This window comes from Heterodontus francisci, chromosome 6, assembly GCF_036365525.1.
Source record: "Heterodontus francisci isolate sHetFra1 chromosome 6, sHetFra1.hap1, whole genome shotgun sequence".
Lineage (NCBI taxonomy): Eukaryota > Metazoa > Chordata > Chondrichthyes > Heterodontiformes > Heterodontidae > Heterodontus > Heterodontus francisci.
The window spans coordinates 11,976,823-12,004,133 of record NC_090376.1 but is presented as its reverse complement, the minus strand read 5'-3'; the positions used below and the strand labels follow the sequence as shown (position 1 = coordinate 12,004,133).

Here is a 27,311-nt window from a genome sequence, read left to right as displayed (position 1 = left end):
GGGTCACAAAAAACAAATGGGAATATAAAAAGGAAGAACAAGAAAATTGGAAATGGAAAATGAAAATGACGGGTAACAGAGAACAAAAGGGACAAAGAGTAAAAATGGAGAATGAGAGGGGAGAGAAAGAGAAGAGAGCAAGAGAGGAAGCCAGAATGAAAGAGAAAAAGGGAGAAATAAAAGTGCAAGAAATAGAGAGAAAACATGTGTGAGAGGGAGTGAATTAGGGTTGTGAGGCTGTGACATTCACTTCCAGGGTTAATGATATAGAATGTACATAAGAACATATGAATTAGGAGTAGGAGTAGGCAACTCGGCCCCTTGAGCTTGCTCTGTCATTCAATAAATTTATGGCTGAACTGATTACTCCAAATTCCCACCTACCCCCGATAACCTTTCACCCCCTTGCTTATCAAGAATCTATCTACCTCTGCCTTAAAAATATTCAAAGACTCTGCTTCCACCGCCTTTTGAGGGAGAGAAGTCCAAAAACACACAACCATCAGAGAAAAAAAATTCTTCTCATCTCTTTCTTAAATGGGCAGCCCCTTATTTTTAAACATCCTTCCCACATTCACCCTGTCAAGACCACTCAGGATCTTTTACGTTTCAATCAAGTCGCCTCTTACTCTTCTAAATTCCAGCGGATAAAGCCTAGCCTGTCCAATCTTTCCTCAAAAGACAGCCCGCCCATTCCAGGTATTAGTCTAGTAAAACCTCTATGTACTGTCTCCAACATATTTACATCCTTCCTTAAGAGACCAGTACTGTACACACCAATGTTTCCACAATGCCCTGTATAGCTGAAAGCATAACCTTCCTACTTTTGTATTCAATTCCCCTCACGATAAACAATAACATTCTATTGACTTTCCTAATTACGTGCTGTACCTGCATACTAACCTTTAGCGATTCATGCTCTAGGACACCCAGATCCCTCTGCATCTCAGAGCTCTGCAATATCTCATCATTTAGATAATTTTAGATTTAGATTTTTAGATTTAGAGATACAGCACTGAAACAGGCCCTTCGGCCCACCGTCTGTGCCGACCATTAACCACCCATTTATACTAATCCTACACTAATCCCATATTCCTACTACATCCTCACCTGTCCCTATATTCCCCTACCACCTACCTATACTAGGGACAATTGCTAATGGCCAATTTACCTATCAACCTGCAAGTCTTTTGGCTGTGGGAGGAAACCGGAGCACGCGGAGGAAACCCATGCAGACACAGGGAGAACTTGCAAACTCCACACAGGCAGTACCCAGAATTGAACCCGGGTCGCTGGAGCTGTGAGGCTGCGGTGCTAACCACTGCGCCACTGTGCCACCCGCTTCTACTTTTATTCTTCCTGCCAAAGTGGACAATTTCATACTTTCCCACTTATACTCCATTTGACAGGTCTTTGCCCACTCATTTAATCTATCTTTATCCCTTTGTAGCCCCCTTATGTTCTCTTCACAAGTTACTTTCCTACCTATCTTAGTGTCATCAGAAAATTTAGCAACCATACCTTCGGTCCCTTCATCTAAGTTATTTATATAAATTGTAAAAAGTTGAGGCCCCAGCACTGATCCCTGTGGCACACCACTCATTACATCTTGCCAACCAGAAAATGACCAATTTATGCCTACTCTCTGTTTCCTGTTAGCTAGCCAATCTTCTATCCATGCCAAAATGTTACCCCCTCCACCATGAGCTTTTATTTTGCACCATAACCTTTGATGTGGCACCTTATCAAATGCCTTCTGGAAATCTAAGTACAATACATCCACTGGTTCCCCTTTATCCACAACACATGTAATCAAAGAATTCCAATAAATTGGCTCAACATGACTTCCCTTCCGCAAAACCATGTTGACTCTGATTACCTTGATTTTTTCTAAATGCCCTGCTATAATGTCTTTAATAATAGCTTCTAACATTTTCCCTATGACAGATGTTAAGATAACTGACCTGTAATTTCCTGCTTTCCGTCTCCCTCCCTTTTTGAATAAAGGAGTTAATTAGCTATTTTCCAATTTAACGGAACCTTCCCCGAATCTAGGGAATTTTGGAAAATTAAAATTAACGCATCAACTATCTCACTAGCCACTTCTTTTAACACCCTCGGATGAAGTCCTAAAGGACCCGGGGACTTATCAGCCTGCAGCTCCAACAATTTGTTCAGTACCACTTCCCTGGTGATTGTAATTTTCTTGAGTTCCTCCCTCCCTTCCATTTCCTGACTTACAGCGAATATTGGGATGTTACTTGTATCCTCAACAGTGAAGACCGATGCAAAATACCTGTTCAATTCATCTGCCATCTCCTTATTATCCATTATTAATTCCCCAGACTCACTTTCTATAGGACCAATGCTCACTTTGTTTTTTAAATATCTATAGAAACTCTTACTATCTGTCTTTATGTTTCTAGCTAGCTTTCTCTCGTACTCTAATTTAACCTTCCTTATTAATCTTTTAGTCATTCTTTGCTGTTTTTTATATTCTGTCTGATCTTCTGACCTGCCTCCCATCTTTGCGCAATGATATGCTTTTTCTTTAAGTTTGATACTATCTTTTAACTGATTTAGTTAACCACGAATGGCGGGTCCCACCCTTGGAATTTTTCTTTCTTGTTGAAATGTATCTATTCTGTGTATTCTGAAATATTCCCTTAAATGTCTGCCACTGCATCTCTATTGACCTATCCCTTAACCTAATTTGTCAGTTCACTTTAGCTAGCTCTGCTTTCATGCCCTCATAATTACCCTTATTTAAGTTTAAAATACTAGTCTTGGACCCACTCTTCTCTCCCTCAAACTGAATGTAAAATTCAATCACATTATGATTGCTGCTACCTAGGGGCGCCTTAACGATGAGGTCATTAATTAATCCTATCTCATTGCGCAATACCAAGTCTAGTATAGCCTGCTCTCTGGTTGACTCCAGAATGTACTGTTCCAAGAAATTATCCCGAAAACATTCTATGTACTCCTCGTCTAGGCTACCTCTGCCCATCTGATTTTTCCAATCTATATGTAGGCTAAAATCCCCCATAATTATTGCAGTACCTTTCTAACAAGCTACCATTATTTCTTCCTTTATACCCCCTCCTACAGTGTGGTTGATGTCAGGTGGCCTGTACACCACTCCCACAAGTGTCTTCTTGCCTTTATGATTTCTCATCTCTACCCAAACTGCTTCTACATCCTGGTTTCCTGAACTTTGGTCGTCCCTCTCTATTGCACTAATAGCATCATTAATTAACAGAGCTACCCCTCCACCTTTTCCTAGCTTCCTGTCCTTCCTAAATGCCAAGTACCCTTTAATATTCAGGTCCCAATCTATGTCATGTCATCTATGTAAAATATATATAATAGTGAATCTATATGAAACCTTAGTAAGAACACAGTGCATAGCTTTTGGCTCTACACTAGGAAGGATGTTATGACAAATGTTATGAAAGTGCTTCTATTCCTCAATATTTGTTGAGGACTCGTGTCTAAAAATTGTGGAAATTGATTCATTTGAAAGACTGAAGAGATTCCATCGATGCTAGACTTTTTTTTAAAGGGTCACTGGAAGGACTTGAGATTTTGTTTAAAAAACAAACCCATACTGGAAATCACATGTCTTAAGCTAAGTAAACAGCAGCAGCCTTCGTGACAAGGGGAGTTGTTTACAGAGAGGTGACATGTCAAGATTTACGGTAATGAAGAGTTGGTTTCCTTTTCGATATTGTTTTGAGTCAGTTGGGGTACCCTGCTATGAGAGAAGTCACCAGCTCATCCTTTTTCCACCTCTTTGAGAAACTCTAGAAAATCCAGTATGATAGCTGAAACCCCTGATGCAGTGATTCTCCTGGAAAGCCTGCCAGACTAATTCTCGATGTCGCCTGAAAAGAACTGCTCCAAAAAGATCCCAGTGACAGCGTCTACGCATATTTGGACGCCAGAATAAGGGACCACTTGGGAACATACCATATCTTATCCTTTTCCTTCAAAAATTAACAAATATTTGGACAAATTATTTTCTGTCTTTTTTTGTAAAGAGCTCTTTGCAGAGAAAACATCTTTATTATTTCTTTAACCAGTATGTGTGTGTGTGTGTGTGTGTGTGTGTGTGTGCTGGGTTAATTTAGAAGGGAACTTTCATATTTCGACCTGTGTGGTAATAAGCTTGGCATTTTTATTAAATGCGTCTTGTTTTATAATAAATTAATAATTTTGTTATTTATTAAAGAAACCTGATTGGTGGACTTTAATCTGAAACCAAAATAGATAAAGTACATATTTATCGGTAACTGGGTATAACATTTAAATATATGTTGTGACCCATGGAGAAGTGGAACTAGAGAAATACAATGCACTCCTCCGGTCTCAGTCGCAACACAAAACAAAGAATGCAGTGCAGATTCAGTAGGGTTGTGCCTGGTATAAGGAACTACAAATACAAGGAAAGACTAGAAAATTGTAGCTGTATTCATAGAAATAGACTATTGGGCGACATGATGGATATGTTAAAATTATGAAGCATCGGGGCAAATTAGACAGAATCAGTCTGTTTGCAGTGATTGAGAGGCCTAGAACAAAGTGTCATAGATGGGAGTAAAAGTAAGAGATTAAGGATAGAGAGTGGGAAGCATTTTTTAATTTTTACACAGAGGGTTGAGGTTGTGGAATGGACTTAGTGATTGAACAGAGCTTTTGGAGCTGATTTCAATCCCGGCACACACCATCTGTGTCCTTCCTGGTCCTTATGTCTTATGCAAACTGACCCAATATTCTAGAGGGTAAGATTTAGACAGTAGGACCTCAGAACTGGTATTCTGCTGCAGTCCACCTTCTCGCCGATTACAATCTACAATCTTTCAAAATTCAAGCCAAGTTACAGCCCATTGCTACTTGACTGAAGTCATCTCTCCTATTCCTATCAACCTTGGCGGTGTCCTGAATTATGGAACTAGGCCCTTTGCATAGATTTATGAAGAATAACGATGAATTATGAATTCCTAATACTCTTAAAACAGATCGTCTGGTCATTATTACATTGCTGCCTGTGGGATCTTGCTGTGCCCAGACTGGCTGCCATTTTTCCTACATTACAACTGCGACTGCACTTCTCACAAAAAAAGAACGTCGTTGGCTGTAAAAAGCTTTGAGACATCCTGAGGTCATGAAAGGTGCAGTATGAAATGCAAGTTTTTATTTTCTTTTTTTCTAACATGCAGGCAGCAAGCCCAAATATCCATCCAGATGCAATCTGAGGTTAGTTACCGTTATCAGGTCCTCCCTGGTCGGAAATGAGGAGATCAAACAATTTTTCAGTGTCTTAACGCTTGTGATTGACACGTGGAGTCGCTCATGAGCTTTCATATGGGCGTCGGCAGAAAGAATGGTCTCCATCCCCTCCCTTAGGAGGAAAAACACAAATCACATTACTTGTCTTCAACTGTTAAACGTTTCCGGCCTGTTCAGAACACGACCTTTTTATAAAAGAAAACAAAAATCAATGTAATATATAGATATTCAAGGCTGAGTTAGATAGATTTTTGATCTACATGAGAGTCATGGGTTATGTGGTGGCAAGCAGGAAAGTGGAGTTAAGGCCACATCAGATTAGCCATGATCTTATTGAATGGCAGAGCAGGCACAAGGGGCCGAATAGCCTACTCCTGTTCCTATTTCTTATGATCTTATGTAATTCACACACGAGCTTTGTGCAACCTAACCTGAACTCTGCCTTAATCATGTTCACATTTTGAGTTAACCATTTGTAACTGCAATTGTTGCAAGGATCTCAGAACCCTGAAGGTGGCATCAGAAGAGAGAACAGGGTCATTCATCCCCTGAAGCCTGTACCACCAGTATTCAATAATTATGAGGGGGAATGGGGTGGACGGGGAGGGGGAGTGTGGGTACAAAACTGGGAGAAACAGTGAAGAAAAAAAGAAAGTTTGGAAGGACAGGCTGTTCCGGCCACTTGTACACTTGTCCAAAGAGGATCACCAGGCGCTGGCTGGCGCTGGCCTGACGTCAAGAGGTGTTTTGTGTATGGCACAATAGAGGATATGGAAGATAGGTAAGGAAATAAGTTGTGAAGTGGACATAAGGAAGCTACAAAGATATATAGATTGGTTAAGTGAGTGGGCAAAGATCTGGCAAATGGAGTATAATGTGGAACAATGTGAAATTGTCCATTATGGCTGTAAGAATAAAAAAGCATATTATCTAAATGGTGAGGGATTGCAGAGCTGAGATGCAAAGGAATCTGGGTGTCCTAGTGCATGAATCGCAAAAGGTTAGTATGCAGTAATTAGGAAAGCTAATAGAATGTTGTCGTTTATTGCGAGGGGAATTGAATACAAAAGTAGAGAGGTTATGCTTCAGTTGTGCAGATGAGACCACATCTGGCGTACTGTGTACAGTATTGGTCTCCTTATTTAAGAATATAAATGCATTAGCAGTTCAGAGAAGGTTTATTCGACTAATACCTGGAATGAGCAGGTTGTCTTATGAGAAAAGGTTGGACAGGCTAGGCTTGTATCCTCTGAAGTTTAGAAGAGTAAGAGACGACTTCATTGAAAAATGTAAGATTCTCAGGATCTTAACAGGGTGGATGTGGAAAGGATATTTCCTCTTGTGGGAGAATCTAGAAATAGGGGTAACTGTTTAAAAATAAGGGTTCACCCATTTAAGACAGAAATGAGAGAAATGCTTTCTCTCACAGGGTCGTGAGTCTTTGTAACTCGCTTGCTCAAAAGGCAGTGGAAGCAGAGTCTTTGAATATTTTTAAGGCAGAGGTAGATAGATTCTTGATAAGCAAAAGGTGATCGGGGATAGGCGGGAATGTGGCGTTGAGGTTAAATTAAGATCAGCCATGATCTTATTGAATGACGGAGCAGGCTCGAGGGGCCGAGTGGCCTATTCCTGCTCCTAATTCGTATGTTCGGAATAACATAAAATCATGAAATGGTTACAGCAGAGAAGAATGCCATTCAGCTTGTCGCGTCTGTGCTGGTTCTCTGCAAGAGCAACTCAACTAATCGCCCTTTCCTCAAAGCCCTGCAAATTTTTTCTCTTCAGGTGCTTATTCAATTCTTTTTTGAAAGCCCTGATTATCTATCTCCACCGCACTCTCAGGCATTGCATTCCAGATCCTAACCACTCGCTGTGTAAAAAAACATTTTCCTTATGTCGCCTCTGGTACTTCTGCCAATCACCTTAAGTCGCTAACCGTTCCACCAACAGGAGCAGTTTCTCTCTATCTACTCTGTCTAGAAACCTCATGATTTTGAACACTTCTATCAAATCTCCTCTCAACCTTCTCTAAGGAGAACAGTTTCAGCTTCTCCAATCTATCCAGGTACTTGAAGTCCCTCATCCCTGGAACCATTCTCGTAAATCTTTTCTGCACCCTCTCATCCTTCCTAAAATGCGGTGCCCTGAATTAGACACAATACTCCAGTTGAGGCCAAACCAGAGTTTTGTAAAGGTTCAACATAACTTCCTTGCTTTTGTATTCTTTACCTCTATTTATAAAGCCCAGGATCCCATATGCAGTATTAACAACTTTCTAAATCTGCCCCGCCACCTTCAACGATTTCATAGAAATCATAGAAAATTTGTGACACAGGAAGTTGCCAATTGGCCCATCGTGTCCATGCTGGTCGACAAAGAACTACCCAGCCTAATCCCAAGTTGCTGCACTCGGTCCGTAGCCCAACAGGTCATGGCTCTTCAAGTAGACATCCAAGTACTTTTTAAACGTGTTGACAATTTCTGCATCTACCACCATGTCAGACCGACAGTTTCCGGTCCCTACCACCCTCTGGGTGAAAAAATGTTTCCTCATCTTCTCTCTAATCCTTCTACCAATTACTTTAAATCCATGCCCCCTGGTTTTTGACCCCTCTGCTAAGATATATAGGTTGTCCCTATTTACTCTATCTTGGCCCTTCATAATTTCATACACCTTAATTAAGTCACCCCTCAGCCTCTTCTGTTCCAAGTAAAACAACCTCAGCCGATTCAATTTTTCCTCATAGCTAAAATCTCCAGTCCTGGCAATATCCAGATTTGTGCACATTTATCCCTAGGTCTCTCTGCTACTGTACTCTTTAGAATTGTGCCCTTTATTTTACATTGCCTTTATTTAACATGCCTCTCTTTGTTCTTTCTACCAAAATGTGCCATAGGAACATAGGAAATAGGAGCAGGAGTAGCCCCTCATGCCTGCTCTGCCATTCAACCAGATCATGGCTGATCTCCTACCTCAATGCCATTTTCCCGCACTATCCCCATATTCCTTGATGCCTTTAATACCAAGAAACTTACTGATCTCTGTCTTGAACATACTCAATGACTGAGGTTCCACAGCCCTCTGGGTTAGAGAATTCCAAAGATTCACCACCCTCTGAGTAAAGAAATTCCTAAATCAGTCCGAAATGACCTACCTCTTATTCTGAGACTGTGTCCTCTGGCTCTTAGAACCCCTCCAGGCCCCAGCCAGGGGAAACATCCTTCCTGCATCTACCCGTAGAGCCTTGTAAACCCTGTACCACTTCATACTTCTCTGCATTGAATTTTATTTGCCATGTGTCCACCATTGCACCAGCCTCTTGTAGTTTATCACCATCCTTCTCACAGTTCACAATACTTCCAAGTTTCATGTCATCTGCAAATTTTGAAAATTGTGCCCTGACACCCAAGTCTAGGTCATTAATAAATATCAAGAAAAGCTGTGGTCCTAGTACCAACCCCTGGAGAACTGCACTGCATACCTTCCTCCAGTCTGAAAAACAACCGTTCACCACTATGTTTCCTGTCACTCAGCTAACGTCGTATCTATGCTGCAACTGCTCCTTTTATTGTATGGGCTTCAACTTTGCTAGCAATTCCATTATGTGTCATTTTATCAAACGCCTTTTGGATGTCCGTGTACACCACATCAACTGCATTATCCTCATCAATTATCTCTATCACTTCATCAAAACTCCATCAAGTTAGTTAAACTCAATTTGCCTTTAATAAATCTGTGCTGGCTTTTCCTAATTAGTCTGCACTTGACTAAGTGACTGTTAATTTTGTCTAGAATTATCATTTCTAAAAGCTTTCCCCACCACCGAGGTTAAACTAACTGGCCTGTAGTTTCTGGGTTTAGCCGTACACCCTTTTTTGAACAAGGATGCACATTTGTAATTCTCCAGTCTTCTCGCACCACCCTGTATCTAAGGAAGATTGGAAGATTATGCCAATTTCCTTTGCAGTTTCCATGCTTACTTGTCTCAGCATCCTCAGAAGCATCCCATCCGGTCATGGTGACTTATGAACTTTAAAGTACAGCCAGACTTTCTAATATCTCCTCTTTATTATCTTTAACACTGGCAGTGTTGACACTAAACATACTGAGCAAGGGTGTAAGGGTATGATGTAGGGAAGAAAAAATAATTGAACGGGCTGTCCTTTTTTTTTTAGTTAAAATCCTTTGTTCAGTTAAAGTCTACAAATTAACAAGGAAAACAATAGATTAGAGGGCATGCAGAAATGCCAACTACAATTACAAAGAGGCACAAATGGGTTTAATAGTCTGTGTGATTTCTTTTTAAAAACTGGAAAATAAAGAAAAATGTTGGATAAAATACAATGATCATCAGTGGATTTTCTTCATGTTGAGGTCACATTGGAAGTCGACCAGTTTAAGTGTTTCTTGGAGGAGATGTTTAATCCTTCACCTAAAACCACCTCACAAGTGACAAGCCAGTAACCACCTGTACTCAACCTCAGAGGAAGATTTCCTTGGGTCATTTGAAATTTTAAGTGTGTTGCTTTGAATATTTTTACGAGTCTGCCAGAAATGTCTACCACAAGGAAATCTTTCCGCTATAGTCACAATTCTGCTAACACACAACGACTAGAGGAAATAAAGAAGAATTTATATCAACAAAAGAAATAGAAGGAGGAGGCCAAACGATCCCACAAGCCTGCTCTGCTATTCAATAAGATCACAGTTGATCTTCTACCTCAACTCCATTTTGGGCGGAGAAATGGCAGATGGAGTTTAATCCGGACAAATGTGAGGTAATGCATTTTGGAAGGTCTAATGCAGGTGGGAAGTATACAGTAAATGGCAGAACCCTTAGGAGTATTGACAGGCAGAGAGATCTGGGCATACAGGTCCACAGGTCACTGAAAGTGGCAACGCAGGTGGATAAGGTAGTCAAGAAGGCATACGGAATGCTTGCCTTCATCGGTCGGGGCACAGAGTATAAAAATTAGCAAGTCATGCTGCAGCTGTACAGAACTTTAGTTAGGCCACACTTAGAATATTGTGTGCAATTCTGGTCGCCACACTACCAGAAGGACATGGAGGCTTTGGAGAGGGTACAGAAGAGCTTTACCAGGATGTTTCCTGGTCTGGAGGGCATTAGCTATGAGGAGAGGTTGGATAAACTCGGATTGTTTTCACTGGAACGACGGAGGTGACATGATAGAGGTTTACAAAGTTATGAGTGGCATGGACAGAGTGGATAGTCAGAAGCTTTTTCCCAGGGTGGAAGAGTCAGTTACTAGGGGACATAGGTTTAAGGTGAAAGGGACAAAGTTTAGAGGGGATGTGCGAGGCAAGTTCTTTACACAGCGGGTGGTGAGTGCCTGGAACTTGCTGCCGGGGGAGATGTTGGAAGCAGGTACGATAATGACGTTCAAGAGGCATCTTGACAAATACATGAATAGGATGGGAATAGAGGGATACGGTCCCCGGTTTTAGTTTAGGCAGGCATCAAGATCGGCGCAGGCTTGGAGGGCCGAATGGCCTGCTCCTGTGTTGTTTTTTTGTTCTTTTCCCACCTATTCCTCATATCCCTTGATTCCCTAAGTGTCCAAAAATACATCTAATTACCTTCTCAGGACATCTTAAAACGCTTCACATAAATAGCAAAAACCCCACAAGTGGCAAGTGAGACGAATGAGTTAATCTGGAGGCGTTTTTTTAAAAAGTTTTTTGTTTTATTCATTCATGGGCTGTGGGTGTCGCTGGCTAGGCCAGCATTTATTGCCCGTCCCTAATTGCCCTTGAGAAGGTGGTGATGAGCTGCCTTCTTGAACCACTGTAGTCCATGTGCAGTAGGTACATCGACAGTGCTGTTAGGAAGGGAGCTCCAGGATTTTGACCCAGCGACAGTGAAGGAACGGCGATATAGTTCCAAGTCAGGATGGTGTGTGACTTGAATGGGGAACTTGCAGGTGGTGGTGTTCCAATGCATTTGCTGTCCTTGTCCTTCTAGTTGGGAGAGGTCGCGGGTTTTGAAGGTGCTGTCTAAGGAGCATTGTTGCTTTGCATCAGTGCATCTTGTAGATGGTACACACTGCTGCCACTGTGCGTCAGTGTTGGAGGGAGTGAATGTTTGAAGATGGGGTGCCAATCAAGCGGGCTGCTTTGTCCTGGATGGTGTCGAGCTTCTCGAGTATTGTTGGAGCTGCACCCATCCAGGCAAGTGGAGAGTATTCCATCACACTCCTGACTTGTGCCTTGTAGATGGTGGACAGGCTTTGGGGAGTCAGGAGGTGAGTTAGTCGCCGCAGGATTCCTAGCCTCTGACCTGCTCTCGTAGCCACTGTATTTATATGGCTACTCCAGTTCAGTTTCCGGTCAATGGTAGCCCCTAGGATGTTGATAGTGGGGGATTCAGCGATGGTAATGCCATTGAATGTCAAGGGGAGATGGTTAGATTCTCTCTTGTTGGAGATGGTCATTGCCTGGCACTTGTGTGGCGCAAATGTTACTTGCCACTTATCAGCCCAAGCCTGGACATTGTCCAAGTCTTGCTGCATTTCTACACGGACTGCTTCAGTATCTGAGGAGTCACGGATGAGAGAGAGAGAGAGATACAGCACTGAAACAGGCCCTTCAGCCCACTGAGTCTGTGCCGACCAACAACCACTCATTTATACTAATCCTACATTAACCCCATATTCCCGACCACATCCCCACCATTCTGCTACCACCTACTTACACTAGGGGCAATTTACAATGGCCAATTTACCTATCAACCTGCAAGTCTTCGGCTGTGGGAGGAAACCGGAGCACCCGGCAGAAACACACGCAGTCACAGGGAGAACTTGCAAACTCCGCACAGGCAGTACCCAGAACCGAACCCGGGTTGCTGGAGCTGTGAGGCTGCGGTGCTAACCACTACACGACTGTGCCGCCCAATGGTGCGGAACATTGTGCAATCATCAGCGAACATCCCCACTTCTGACCTTATGACTGAAGGAAGGTCATTGATGAAGTAGCTGAAGATGGTTGGGCCTAGGACACTACCCTGAGGAACTCCTGCAGTGATGTCCTGGAGCTCAGATGATTGACCTCCAACAACCACAACCATCTTCCTTTGCACTAGGTAGGACTCCAGCCAGCGGAGGGTTTTCCCCGATTCCCATTGACCTCAGTTTTGCTAGGGCTCCTTGATGCCATACTCGGTCAAATGCTGCCTCTATATCAAGGGCAGTCACTCTCACCTCACCTCTTGAGTTCAGCTTTTTTGTCCATGTTTGAACCAAGGTGGTAATGAGGTCAGGAGCTGAGTGGCCTTGGCGGAACACAAACTGAGCGTCACTGAGCAAGTTATTGTTAAGCAAGTGCCGCCTGATGGCACTGTTGATGACACCTTCCATCACTTTACTGATGATTGAGAGTGGGCTGATGGGGCGGTAATTGGCCGGGTTGGACTTGTCCTGCTTTTTGTGTACAGGGTATACCTGGGCAATTTTCCACATTGCAGGGTAGATGCAAGTGTTGTAGCTGTACTGGAACAGCTTGGCTAAGGGCACGGTAAGTTCTGGAGCACAGGTCTTCAGTACTATTGCCGGGATATTGTCAGGGCCCATAGCCTTTGCAGTATCCAGTGTCTTCAGTTTCTTGATATCACGCGGAGTGAATCAAATTGGCTGAAGTCTGGCATCTGTGATGCTGGGGACCTCAGGAGGAGGCCGAGATGGATCATCAACTCGGCACTTCTGGCTGAAGATTGTTGCAAATGCTTCAGCCTTATCTTTCGCACTGATGCACTGGGCTCCCCCATCATTGAGGATGGGGATATTTGTGGAGCCACCTCCTCCAGTTAGTTAATTGTGTACCACTATTCACAGCTGAATGTGGCAGGACTGCAGAGCTTAGATCTGATCTGTTGGTTATGGGATCGCTTAGCTCTATTGCATGCTGCTTACACAGTTTTGCATGCAGATAGTCCTGTGTTGTAGCTTCACCAGATTGACACCTCATTTTGAGGTATGCCTGGTGTTGCTCCTGGCATCCCCTCCTGCACTCTTCATTGAACCAGGGTTGGTCTCCTGGCTTGATGGTAATGGTAGAGTGGGGGACATGTTGGGCCATGAGGTTACAGATTGTGGTGGAGTACAATACTGCTGCTGCTGATGGCCCACAGCGCCTCATGGATGTCCAGTTTTGCATTGCTAGATCTGTTTGAAATATAGCACAACACGAAGGAGGGTATCCTCAATGTGAAGGCGGGACTTCTCCACAACGACTGTGCGATGGTCACTCCTACCAATACTGTCATGGACAGTGTTGGCCTGGTCAACATCTTAAACCAGGAAAGCTCAGTGTTCTTCACTGATTAGCGACACGGAAACTTTTATATCCATCTGAACCAACCAGTCAGTCAGAGCCTTGCTTTATTATCGTCTCCGCAGGAAGGCTGCTCCGGCAGTGCAAGACAATCGTCTGCCCAGAGGCAGCTAGCCAGCTCTATGAGTACAAAGTTGGACCAATTGCCACCCCGGTGATTGGAGGGGACAGGGCGGAGGCTGGCAATGGTCTTGAGGCCAGCTGTGGAGTTGGGAGCAGCTCCCAGATCAACATTCAGGTAACCACTTAGCATTTTGGAGGTGGCCTCCAGTGGCTCTTTGAGGTTAGGCAGCATGTAATATTATCCTGAATGCAGCAGGCTACGTTCAGGGCAGCCCAATTTCAGGAAGCAGTTCCGAAACAGGTGTTGGGCCCTTTAATTGCATATGAAAAGGGCTTAACGCGTCTTTCTTGTAGAGAGCCCTGAATGCCCATAGCGGAGTCTTCACCAATATGGCAGGCAAACACACTTCTGGCATGAAATTTCACGCATCCACCCCGCACCATATTGGCTGCTTAGGTGTGTATTTTATACCTGTGAAGTAGGTGTGGAGTCAATGAATTTCTAAGTTTTCTTTAAGTTACATTACCTTCAAAAGCAGGGAAGAAAATTTTCCACACAACTCAAACTCTAATTGGAAGAAGTTTTGTGACAATAAGGTGCCCCAGAACAACTAGGCTTAACATTAAAAATAGAGCTACGTAATTCGGGGGTGTTGTCAAGAAGCACTCCTTCACACAGTGGAAATCTGGAACTCTGTGCCCCAAAAATGCTGTTGAGGATGGGGGAAAGTTTCAAAACTGAGATTGATAGATTTCTGTGAGGTAATGGTACTAAGGGTTACAGGATCAAGGATGGTAATTGGAGTTAAGATACAGATCAGCCATGATATAACTGATTGGCGGCACAGGCTCGAGGGGCTGAATGGCCTTCTCTGTTCCTATGTTCTCTTACCTCAATTGCTTCATAAAGTCATAACCGGGTGTTATTGCTCCAAGCCTCTGTTTCCGGACTTCAGCTGCAAACCTGTAAGTAAATTCTTTGCATTGCTGAGGTAGCGGGGGTGGTGGTGGGGGGAGGGCAAGAAAAAGAAAAATTAAAAATTAGAACAGCTTCTCTCCAATCATTTGGAGGGGGTTGACTGAACCATACAGACCGGCAAGGTGCTAGGTTTGAAAATCAGTCAGTGTTTCAGTTTCTGATCACCAGTCACATTCATAGAATTATACAGCACAAAAGGCCAATCAGCCCATTGTGCTTGTGTCAGCTCTTTGAAAAACATGGCCAATTAATCCTCCCCCCTGCCCTTTCCCCATAGCCCTGCTAATTTCTCCTCTTCTATTATTTTCCCTTTTGAATCTGCTTCCACCAGCCTTTCAGGCAACACATTCCAGAACATAACAATTCACTGTATAAAAGAATTCTCTTCATCTCACCTGTTTCTTTTGCCAATTATCTTAAATGTCTGTCTTTGGTTATCAACTCTTCTGCCACTGGAAAGAGTTTCTCTTTATTTACTCTGTCAAAATCCTTTGTAATTTTGAACGTCTCTATCAAATGTCCCCTTAACCTTCTTTGCTCTAAGAAGAACAACTCCAGCTTCTCTAGTTTCTCAATGTAACTCAAATCCTGTACAGTGGTAACAATCTAGTAAATCTCCTCTGCACCATCTCTAAGGCCTAAAGTGTGGTTCCCAGAACTGGATGCAATACTCCAGCTAGGGCCTAACCAGTGTTTTATTAAGGTTCAGCATAGCGTCCTTTCTTTTGTACTCGATGTCTCCGTTTATAAAGTCAAGGAACCGCAGCTGTGGTCGGCACAGTGGCGCAATGGTTAGCACCGCAGCCTCACAACTCCAGGGACCCGGGTTCGATTCTGGGTACTGCCTGTGCGGAGTTTGCAAGTTCTCCCTGTGACCGCGTGGGTTTTCACTGGGTGCTCCGGTTTCCTCCCACAGCCAAAGACTTGCAGGTTGATAGGTAAATTGGCCATTGTAAATTGCTTCTAGTGTAGGGAGGTGATAGGGAATATGGGATTACTGTAGGGTTAGTAGAAATGGGTGGTTGTTGGTCAGCACAGACTCGGTGGGCCGAAAGGCCTGTTTCAGTGCTGTATCTCTAAATAAAATAAAAATAAATAAACCCTTATGTATTTTAAAAGTACGTTAGTGCACATTAGGTGAGGACAGAATGCAGTCGAACTTGTTGCCCACAACATGATAATAGCTAGCCAACAATCACCATGGTTCATGGCATGTGGAAGGATGGGAGCTAGGCATCTTTGGTGTTGCACCCTAGCATTAATCACCATCTCCAGGAGAGGAGACAAGAAAATACAGCAGTACAGTAACCATCTTAACACCTCGAGCCATTAAACATACACTGGGGGGGCGGCATTAGGTTTTACTTTCGGCAAGAGATCCTGCGCACCACATTAATAAAAACACAGCTGTAAATGTAGGAATTCTGAAATGTACAGTGGGTGCAGCAGTAACTTTAAAACAAAGGAAAGATAGATTGTTGCAGCCGTGAACATTGTTTGGAGAATATAGTTTATTCACCACTGGAACAGAGGAGTGTTGGGGTTCCTTTGCCAGAAATGAAAATAGGGACTATAGGACTGATCAAAATAAAGAGGGGTTGTGCATCCAAATAACAGTCAAGAGTACAGATAAGGTCAACTAACATCCAAACAGGCATTAGTAGATTTAATAGCCGAAGAAAAGATTTCCTAAAATAGCTGGAAAATGGTGGGAAGCACTGATTGAAATGCAAAACTCATCAGGAGGTGGCGGAAAGTGTAGATGCAAAAGCAAGAGCAAGAGTGACCCTGCTGTGAACAAGACAAGGGCTGAGAGTAAAGTCACAGGAAATACAGCAGACACCATCAAAACCTCAGCAACTGCAGACAAGAGAAAAGCTCAGCACAGGAAAAAGGGTCACATTTCAGGAGCTCTTGCACAGCAAGTACTTTGCTTTGGTCAACAGCAACAATTTGCATTTATATAATATAATAAAATATTCCAAGGCACTTCACTGGATGTAATCAGACAAAAAAATTAACAAAGAGCCAAAGAAGGAAACATTAGGATGGACAATGAAAAGCTTGGTCAAAGAGGAAGATTATAAAGGAATGTCTTAAAATGAGGAAAGAGGTGGAGACGCTTAAGGAGGAAATTCCAGGGTTCAGGGACTACTGAACCTACAACTGAAGGCACAACCACCAATGATGGGCAAAGAAAGTTAGGGGTGCACAGGAGGCCAGAGTTGAAGGAATGCAGAGTTCTTGGAGGGTTGTAGAGCTTGCAAGGGGTCACAGAGATAGAGAGGGGCAAGGCCATGTAGGAATTTGAACACAATGGTTACATTTAAGTAAGAGGCATTGGTGGATTGGGTGGCCCATGTAGACAGTGAGCACAGGGGGTGATGAGTGAACGGGACTTGATGCAAGTTAGAATAAGGGCAGCAGAGTTTCAGATAAGTGGAAGATGCGCGGCTAGCCAGGAGAGTGCTTTAAAGCTGGATTTGTCCAACTTTTTGGGGCAGAGAAGCTGATCCACATTTTAAAACTAGATGAGTGGACCTTTTTTTTTTATTCGTTCCTGGGATGTGAGTGTCACTGGCTAGGACAGCATTTATTGCCCATCCCTAATTGCCCTAGACAAGGTGGTGAGCTGCCTTCTTAAACCGCTGCAGTCCTTGGGATGTAGGTACACCCACAGTGCTGTTAGGAAGGGAGTTCCAGGATTTTGACCCAGCGACAGTGAAGGAACGGTGATTTAGTTTCACGGCAGGATGGTGTGTGGCTTGGAGGGTAACTTGCAGGTGCTGGTGTTCCCATGCAACTGCTGCCCTTGTCCTGCTAGGTGGTAGAGTTAGCAGTTTTGGAAGGTGCTGTCTAAGGAGCCTTGGTGAGTTGCTGCAGTGCATTTTGTATATAGTACACACTGCTGCCACTGTGTGTCGGTGGTGAAGGGAGTGAATGTTGAAGGTGGTGTTTGGGGTGCCAATCAAGCAGACTGCTTTGTCCTGGATGGTGTCGAGCTTCTTGGGTGTTGTTGGAGCTGCACCTATCCAGGCAAGTGGAGAGTAATCCATCACATTCCTAACTTGTGCCTTGTAGATGACGGACAGGACTCGGGGAGTCCGGAGGTGGGTTACTTGGTTCGAACACATGGGATCCAAGGTGAGCTAGCAAACTGGATACAAAACTGGCTTGGTGATAGGAGGCACAGGGTGGTAGTGGAGCGTTGATTTTCAGATTGGAGGCCGGTGACCAGTGGTGTACCGTAGGGATCAGTGCTGGGCCCTCTGTTGTTTGTCATATATATTAATGACTTGGATGTGAATGTAAGGGGCATGATTAGTAAGTTTGCAGATGACACCAAAATTGGTGGTATTGTGGACAGTGAAGAAGGTTATCTAAGGTTACAACAGGATATAAATCAACTGGGAAAGTGGGCAAGGGACTGGCAAATGGAATTTAATGTAGACAAGTGTGAAGTGATGCATGTTGGGAAGTTAAACCAGGGCAGGACATATACAGTGAATGGCAGGGCCCTGGGGAGTGTTCTTGAGCAGAGAGACCTTGGCGTGCAAGTACATAGTTCCCTGAAAGTGGCAACACAGGTAGACAAGGTGATGAAGAAGGCGTATGACATGCTTGCCTTCATCAGCCGAGGCACTGAGTACAAGAGTTGGGACGTCATGTTACAGTTGTACATAACGTTGTTTAGGCCGCATTTGGAGTACTGTGTGCAGTTCTGGTCGCCGCACTACAGAAAAGATATGATTAAGCTAGAGAGGGTGCAGGTTGCCTGGTTTGGAGGGCTTGAGTTATAAAGAGAGATTGGATAGGCTGGGTCTGTTTTCCCTGGAGCGAAGGAGGCTGAGAGGGGACATGATAGAGGTATATAAAATTATGAAAGGCATAGATAGGGTTGAGATGGCTTGGCCATGTGAGCCGCATGGAAGATGGCAGGATCCCCAAAGACACATTGTACAGCGAGCTCGCCACTGGTATCAGACCCACCGGCCGTCCATGTCTCCGTTATAAAGACGTCTGCAAACGCGACATGAAATCGTGTGACATTGATCACAAGTCGTGGGAGTCAGTTGCCAGCATTCGCCAGAGCTGGCGGGCAGCCATAAAGACAGGGCTAAATTGTGGCGAGTCGAAGAGACTTAGTAGTTGGCAGGAAAAAAGACAGAGGCGCAAGGGGAGAGCCAACTGTGCAACAGCCCCAACAAACAAATTTCTCTGCAGCACCTGTGGAAGAGCCTGTCACTCCAGAATTGGCCTTTATAGCCACTCCAGGCGCTGCTTCACAAACCACTGACCACCTCCAGGCGCGTATCCATTGTCTCTCGAGATAAGGAGGCCCAAAAGAAAAAGATAGATAGGGTAGATAGCCAGAGTCTGTTTCCCATGGTAGGGGTGACTAAAACTAGAGGGCATAGATTTAAGGTGAGAGGGAGGAGGTTTAAAGGGGATCAAAGGGGTAAATTCTTCACACAAAGAATAGTGGGTATCTGGAATGAGCTGCCTGAGGAGGTGGTGGAGGCAGGAACAGTAGCGACATTTAAGAGGCATCTGGAAAGGTACCTGAATGAGCAAGGCATAGAGGGATATGGAATTAATGCAGGCAGGTGGGATTAGTATAGATAGGCATTATGGTTGGCATGGACGCGGTGGGCCAAAGGGCCTGTTTCTATGCTGTACAACTCTATGACTCTAAAATTCCCAGGCTCAGACCTGCTCTTGTAGCCACAAACCAATGGTAATCCCCAGGATGTTGATAGTGGGGGATTCAGCGATAGTAATGCTGTTGAATGTCATGGGGAGATGGTTAGATTCTCTCTTGTTGGAGCTGGTCATTGCCTGGCACTTGTGTGGCGTGAATGTTGAATACCTCTATTAGATTTAAGAGCCTTGGAAAATTTTTCAGCATGAAAGGCACTATATAAATATTTGTTGTTGTAGCAAGTGTTCAGTCTTCACTATTTCTGCTCAAATCAGTAGTAATTTTTTTTGAGTTTCAAATAACTATGTTGTCTTATCCTTGGTTTTGTGGTAATAAGTCTTATGTTGCAGTTTATCCACAGTCTCGATATCCATTCTTTCTAATTAACTGCAGACAGCCGGGATTTCAACAGCGCACTCCATGGAGAAGCATAGAATCACTGTCAGCAACTTATGGATTTCAGTGTTGAACTACACATATCCGGACTCCAGGCGTTGCTGTCTGTTTTAGAGGAATAATGACAGCAAAGGCTGACAGTTTTGCTGTCATCACTACTGCAAAATCCAGGCCATTGTTTCACATAGGAGATGCAATGCTTTGCTACAAGTGGCTATTGAAGCCAATCACAGCATCGAGGAGGGAATCAGATTAACAGTTGAAGAGGAAAAATGTTAAAGAGCAGGGAAGTGAGAATAAATACGACTAAATATGGACAGAGCACAGCCCGCAATATGGTGCTGAATTTCTGATTCACATTCAAAAGTGCAATCTAATGAAAATCCCGATAGTAGATATTCAAGGTGCTGTGCTTACTGTAACTCCTTTCTTACTCACCTCTAGTTTTTCAGGTTGTAAAAGCAGAACAGCAGCAACCAAAGCTCCGCCAGAGGCTCCAGCATAGTTCTGTATTTTACCAAGCAACTTGTTCCCATGTCTGTGCAGAGCAACTGCTGCCCCCAAGTGGTAAATCCCCAAAAATCCACAGGCACTAAAAGTCAGGTTCAGGGGGCACATATTAACTGGAAGGATGGAAAGATGAGAACAAGGTTAAAGTTATAAAAGGCAGCGTCCCACATCACCCCCAGCCGAGTTGCCATGGTCACCTGGAGTGTCCCAATTGTCAGTACTGGTGAGATCTGCTAAGTAACTCAACATAGACTGGTGATCTCTCTGCAGGGCCTTCTAGCACTGCTTTTCTCAGTCCCACACTAAACAGTGGCTGCACCAACATCAGGAGGACCTGGGTAGTGAATTTTTAACATCAAGTACACTTCCAAGGGCCTGCGCTAGCTAGCAGCATTGGCAGATGCAGGTTCAATGACCACAGTGCCGCAATGTGTGCCGCAGGGATCGGTGCTGGGCCCTCTGTTGTTTGTCATATATATTAATGACTTGGATGAGAATGTAGGGGACATGATCAGTAAGTTTGCAGATGACACCAAAATTGCTGGTATAGTGGACAGTGAAGAAGGTTGTCTAAGGTTACAACAGGATATAGATCAACTGGGAAAGTGGGCAAGGGAGTGGCAAATGGAATTTAATGCAGACAAGTGCGAAGTGATGCATTTTGGAAAGTTAAACCAGGGCAGGACATATACAGTGAATGGCAGGGCCCTGAGGAGTGTTCTTGAGCAGAGACCTTGGGGTGCAAGTACATAGTTCCCTGAAAGTGGCAACATAGGTAGACAGGGTGGTGAAGAAGACACATGGCATGCTTGCCTTCATTGGCCGAGGCATTCAGTACAAGAGTTGGGACGTCATGTTATAGTTGTACATGACGTTTGTTAGGCCGCACTTGGAGTACTGTGTGCAGTTCTGGTCGCCGCACTACAGGAAAGATGTGATTAAGCTAGAGAGGATGCAGAAAAGATTCACAAGGATGTTGCCTAGTTTGGAGGGCTTGAGTTATAAAGAGAAATTGGATAGGCTGGGTCTGTTTTCCCTGGAGCGAAGGAGGCTGAGAGGGGACATGATAGAGGTATATAAAATTATGAGAGGCATAGATAGGGTAGATAGTCAGAGTCTGTTTCCCATGGTAGGGGTGACTAAAACTAGAGGGCATAGATTTAAGGTGAGAGGGAGGAGGTTTAAAGGGGATCAAAGGGGTAAATTCTTCACACGAAGAATAGTGGGTATCTGGAATGAGCTGCCAGAGGAGGTGGAGGAGGCAGGGGAATAGTAGCAACATTGAAGAGGCATCTGGACTTGAATGAGCAAGGCATAGAGGGATATAGAATTAATGCAGGCAGATGGGATTAGTTTTGATAGTCATTATGCTCGGCATGGACATGGTGGGCCAAAGGGCCTGTTTCTGTGCTGTGCGACTCTATGACCCTGTAAAGGTTGCGGGGAGGAGGGGCTGGGGGGTCATAGAATCATACAGCAGAGGTGGTGACTATTCGGCCCATCATCCAATTAGACCCACTCCCCTGCTCTTTCCCCATATCCCTGCAATCTTTTCCTTTTCAAGTATATATATTTATTTTCCTTTTGAAAGTTACTATTGAGACTGCTTCCTCTGCCCTTTCAGGGAGTGCACTTCAGATCATAAGTCGCTAGAAAGTCTCATCTCCCCCCGGTTCTTTTACCAATTATCTGTGATTAGAGACCCTCTTGCAAATGGATACAGTTTTTCCCTATTTACTATCAAAACCCTTCACGATTTTGAATCTTTCTATTAAATTTCCTCCAAACATTCTCTGTTCTAAGGGGAACTATCCCAGCTTTTCTGATCTCTCCACATAACTGAAGCCCCTCATCCCTGGCACCATTCAGGTAAATCTCCTCTGCACTGTCTCCAAGGCCTTGACATCCTTCCCAAAACTATGGTGCCCAGAGTTGGTCACAAAGCTCTAGCTGAAGCTCTACAAGTGATTTGTAAACATTTAGCATAACTTCCTTTCTTTTTCACTCTACAGCTCTATTTATAAAGCCCGGGATTCTGTAGCATGTTGAATAAGAACAAGATACAGAATATAAAGAAGAAAGTGCAGGTAACAGAGGAAGCAGCTAAAACTTTGGTGAAAGTCTACAAGTATTAGGATGCTGGAAGAGAAGAAATTTCTGCAAGCAGATTTAAATATGCTGGGAAAATGTGCCAAACCTTTGCAAATGGTATTTAAGCACAGTGTGATGCAAGTGGGAAGGACCAACACCAAGTATGCTTACACTTTACAGGGAACTGAACAGAAATGGGTTGAGAATAAAGAATCTTAGTATTATAGTTCTCTGAAGATTCCTGGCCAATGCTGAGAAGCATTTCACGACATCAGGATGTACCAAAGCGTTTTATTGCCAATGAAGCACTTTTGAAGACTGTTGTAATGTCAGAAATGTGGCAAGCTCCCACAAACAGCAATGTGATAATCATGAGGTAATCTGTTTTAGTGATTTCAGTTAAGGGATAAATATTGGCCTAGACCACTGGGGAGGACTCCCTACTCTAATGGTATCATGGGATCCTTTACATCCACTTGAGAGGAGAGAAAGGGCCAGGGTTTAACACTTCATTCAGAGGCTGTAGCCAAGGCCCGATCGACCATTAGGTTGTATTAACAGGAATATCCAATATGAAATAAAGTATTCTACTTTATCCTTGTATAAGAACTTGGTTAGACCACATTTAAAATAATGCATGTTGTTTTGGTTGGTGCCATAGAGGCTTTGGAAAAGGTTCAAAGGAGGGCCATTAGAATAAGCCCCAACTTAAAGAACTTTAGTTACTCAGGCTTAAAAAGCTGCTTATATTCACTTCAGAGATGCATAGACTTCAGAGTGATTCACAGGCATATAAATAGCTAGAAGGCTATTGGTGTTCCTATTGATCAATTATTGCTCATGGGTAGGACTCTCACCTGAGTCAGAAGGTTGCGGATTCAAGTCCCACGACAGGACTTCAGCACAAAAATCAAGGCCAACACTCCGGTGCCATACTGGGGGAGTGCTGCATTGTCAGAGATACAGTCTTTCGGATCAGACAGTAAACTGAGGCCCCATCTCCCTGCTCGGGTAGTTGTAAAAGATCGCATGGCATTATTTCGAAGAGCAAGTGAGTTCTCACCGGTGTCCTGGCCAACATTTACCTCTCAATCAACATCACTAAAACAGATTATCTGGTCGTTATCACATTGCTGTTTGTGGGAGCTTACTGTGTACACATGGGCTGTCATGTTTCTTACATTACAGCAGTAACTGTACTTCATAAGTATGTCATTGGCTGTAAAGCACTTCGGGATGTTCCGAGGTTGTGAAAGGCACTATATAAATGCAAGTCATTCTTAAAATGCTGTATTATGCAACTTACCGCGAGTGATACATGAGACCTGCTGTTTCAATGTCACTGGGGAATTGACTGGCCCTTGTAATGACAATAAAACCTCCTGCTGGGGTTAATGCTTAAAGCTGCCGCCTCTGCGGGTGTTTATTGAGCTTTGGCCCTGCGCTTTCTGATAATTCTCATTGTTTCTGTTGACTTTGTTGTTGCTGCGAAGGGACAGCCCAGGCTGACCACACAAAATTCCCGCAGCTTATTAATGCGCAGAAGGTCTAAACTGCCCTTAAACCGCGGCTCTGCGGCCAGCTGCGAATCATCCTCAAGCTATTTCCCTCCGTTCAATCCGCAGGCTTCACCTTACAGCCGGTTACTAAAGGCCACCCTTAGCTACCACGCCAGCCACAACAAGGCTACGGAGCGTCGCCTGGGCCAATTCAAAACGCGCCCGCCCTCAATCTCAAAACACCTGCAGCCAAGGAGCAGGCTCCACTGTTTGCTTACCCACTGTGTTTTTTTTCAGGTTTGCACTTGCTGCTGTTCAATATTCAGTCCGTTAATACCTAATCTGTACTAATGCTTTGTCTTTCAACACACCATTAACATATTGTTTGCCTTTGCTCCATGACCTTTTGGTCAGTTATGTGGCCTTGTCCAATCTACATCTTCTTTGTTATCTCTTGCCCCACCCCCACCTCACTTGCTTATAACCTGTGACTTTTCTAATATTTGTCAGTTCCGAAGAAGGGTCACTGACCTGAAACGTTAACTCTGTTTCTCTTTTCACAGATGCTGCCAGACCTGCTGAGTGGTTCCAGCATTTCTTGTTTTTATTATATATTATATTAGAGCAGGCTCCACAGCATTTACTGTATTATTCCAGGATTATTTTTAATCCAACTGCTCTTTCTGCGTTGTTTACGACACTAATTATTAATAATAATGCTAAGAAAGGGTGATAGAAGCAAATTCAACAATAACTTTCAATAGAGAATTGGATAAACACTTTAAGGGAACACATTTGCAGGGCTGTGGGCAAAGATCAGAGGTGACTGATTGGATAGCTCTTTCAAAGAGCCGCAGGCACAATGGGTTGAATGGCCTCCTCTGCTGTATCATTTCTATACTTCTACCATGAAGCTGAACATTTAAACATATTGTTCAGAAAGACCACCTGCAGCATTGCACACGTGACAGCAAGACCAATGCAGTCATCATATTACATGGGCTTTGAGGGCAGTGGATAATTATTAATCCCAGGTCCCTTCTGCCCTCTTAGATGGCTGTAAAAGATCCTATGGACGACAGTCGCCTGCCCAAGATCATGTTGTATGGAGAGCTGACCACAGGTCAAAGGAACAGAGGGGCCCCATGCAAACGTTTCAAGGACTCCCTGAAGTCTCTCTCTTTGTGCCACATTGACCATCGCGGTGCAGTGGTTAGCACCACAGCCTCACTGCTCCAGCAACCAGGGTTCAATTCTGGGTATTGCCTGTGTGGAGTTTGCAAGTTCTCCCTGTGTCTGCGTGGGTTTCCTCCGGGTGCTCCGGTTTCCTCCCACATGCCAAAGACTTGCAGGTTGATAGGTAAATTGGCCATTATAAATTGCCCCTAGTATAGGTAGGTGGTAGGGGAATATAGGGACAGGTGAGGATGTGGTAGGAATATGGGATTAGTGTAGGATTAGTATAAATGGGTGGTTGGTGGTCGGCACAGACTCGGTGGGCCGAAGGGCCTGTTTCAGTGCTGTATATCTAAATCAAATCAAATCGCCAGTGGGAAACGCAGGCCATAGATCGCATGCCTGGAGATGCTACATCAGGACGGCTACAGACACCTTTGAGACTGAGCAAAGAACCAGCATGAAAGAGAAAAGGAGGGAAAGGATAGCTTCAAGTGGTTGGCACAGTGGTTGGTACTGTAGCCTAACAGCTCCAGTGACCCGGGTTCAGTTCCGGGTACTGTCTGTGCAGAGTTTGCAAGTGTGACTGTGTGGGTTTCTACCAGGTGCTCCAGTTTTCTCCCACGGCCAAAGACTTACAGGTTGATAGGTAAATTGGCCATTGTAAATTGCCTCTAGTGTAGGTATGGGATTAATGTAGGATTAGTATAAATGGGTGGTTGATGGTCAGCACAGACTCAGTGGGCCAAAGGGCCTGTGTCAGTGCTGTATCTTTCGATGACTCTAATTTCCCCCAGCAGTGTCTACACCTTCACTTGTACCAGCTGTGGAAGAATCTGTCAGTCAAGGATGTGGGACTGCAACCAATGACAACAACCTTCCCAAAGTCTTTGTCTGCAAAGAAATGATAAGAAGTTAGTTTGTGTGTGGGGAGTTTAAAAAGGGAAGCTTTCATACTTCAATCTGTGTTAATGCTTTTTTCATTACTGGTTAAGTCTTGTTTTATAATAAACTGATAATTTTGTTGTTTATTAAAGAAACCTGGTTGGTGTATTTTATTTTGGGATAAAGAGTAGAGTATATGATTGACTGCATCGGTAACTGGGTAAACATTTAAAAAATATATGTTGTGACCTGTGGAGAAGTGAAACTCGAAAAGACAGTGCACTCCTCCCACGTCGGTTGTAACACATGACAAATGTTTGCTAGCAGTTGGTTTGGTGGCACTGTATCTGCCTGTTACTGACACCATTATACCTTCTCAACACTTAGTGATACTGTGGTGCAATAATTACTTGTTCTGGCCTACAGGAGGTGCTATATGTAAACTTCCCACCCCTTGCTGTGACTGTAATTGCACTTCCCTGTCTTCTGGTGGTGTTATTGATGGTGTTAGGCCATTCTTTATAGTTCTACTCTCCTGAAAATACACTCCCAACTCCCTGCGTTCCTTTCATTATACTTCGTTTACAATTACAAATTGACCCTCAAGTTGCATTTCCGCTGGCACTGGATTCCTATCATTGGAGCTCCACCAGCCAAGTGGTCTTGTGTTGATGAAATGACACCTATCAACTGGTGGTGTTGGGTATTCATACATTCCAAAAGCAAATGGCAGGTGCCCTCGAACGATATCTCCCGCTCGCTGGTGGTGCTGCATTGCTGTAATTGCACCAATGGCATTGCGTTGTAATGATTCCTCCCGGTCTCTAGCGGCAGGCACTGTATTACTGTAATTGTACCAATGGGGTTCTGTTGTAATGACTCCTACCGGTCGCTGGCTGTGCTGTATTGCTGTAATTGCACCAATGGTGATGAGTTGTAATGATCCCTCTCGGCCTCCACAGGTACTGTATTTCTGTAATTGCACCAAAGGCATTGTGTTGTAATGACTCCTCCCGGACACTGGCGGTGCTATATTACTGTAACTGCGGCAATTACGATATGTTGTATTGATTCTTTGCGGGCGCTGGCGGCGCTGTTTTACTGTAATTGCGCCATTGGATTGCTTTGGAATGACCCCTCCCGGACGCTGGCGGCGCTGTTTTACTGTAATTGCGCCATTGGATTGCTTTGGAATGACCCCTCCCGGACGCTGGCGGCGCTGTTTTACTGTAATTGCGCCATTGGATTGCTTTGGAATGACCCCTCCCGGACGCTGGCGGCGCTGTTTTACTGTAATTGCGTCATTGGACGGTGTGGTAATGACTCCTCCCGGGCGCCAGTGGCGCCGTGTTACTGTAATTGCGCCATTGG

General features: G+C 44.1%; 1 protein-coding gene across 2 annotated transcripts in view; it reads right to left on the bottom strand.

Annotated features, from left to right (window-relative positions):
* Positions 1 to 24,061, bottom strand: part of pnpla4 (patatin-like phospholipase domain containing 4) — a 39,941-nt gene extending 15,880 nt beyond the window's left edge. The window contains exons 1-4 of one of the 2 annotated variants that reach the window (XM_068033133.1): positions 23,687 to 24,061; positions 20,218 to 20,402; positions 14,595 to 14,689; positions 5,269 to 5,404 (exon numbers count right to left, since the gene is read on the bottom strand). In XM_068033133.1, the coding sequence (XP_067889234.1) occupies positions 5,269 to 5,404; positions 14,595 to 14,689; positions 20,218 to 20,397 (411 nt within the window). In that variant the 5' untranslated portion in view covers positions 20,398 to 20,402; positions 23,687 to 24,061. The remainder of the gene's footprint in view (positions 1 to 5,268; positions 5,405 to 14,594; positions 14,690 to 20,217; positions 20,403 to 23,686) is intronic. The other variant, XM_068033132.1, reaches the window with a different exon arrangement.
* Positions 24,062 to 27,311: the final 3,250 nt, after the last annotated feature.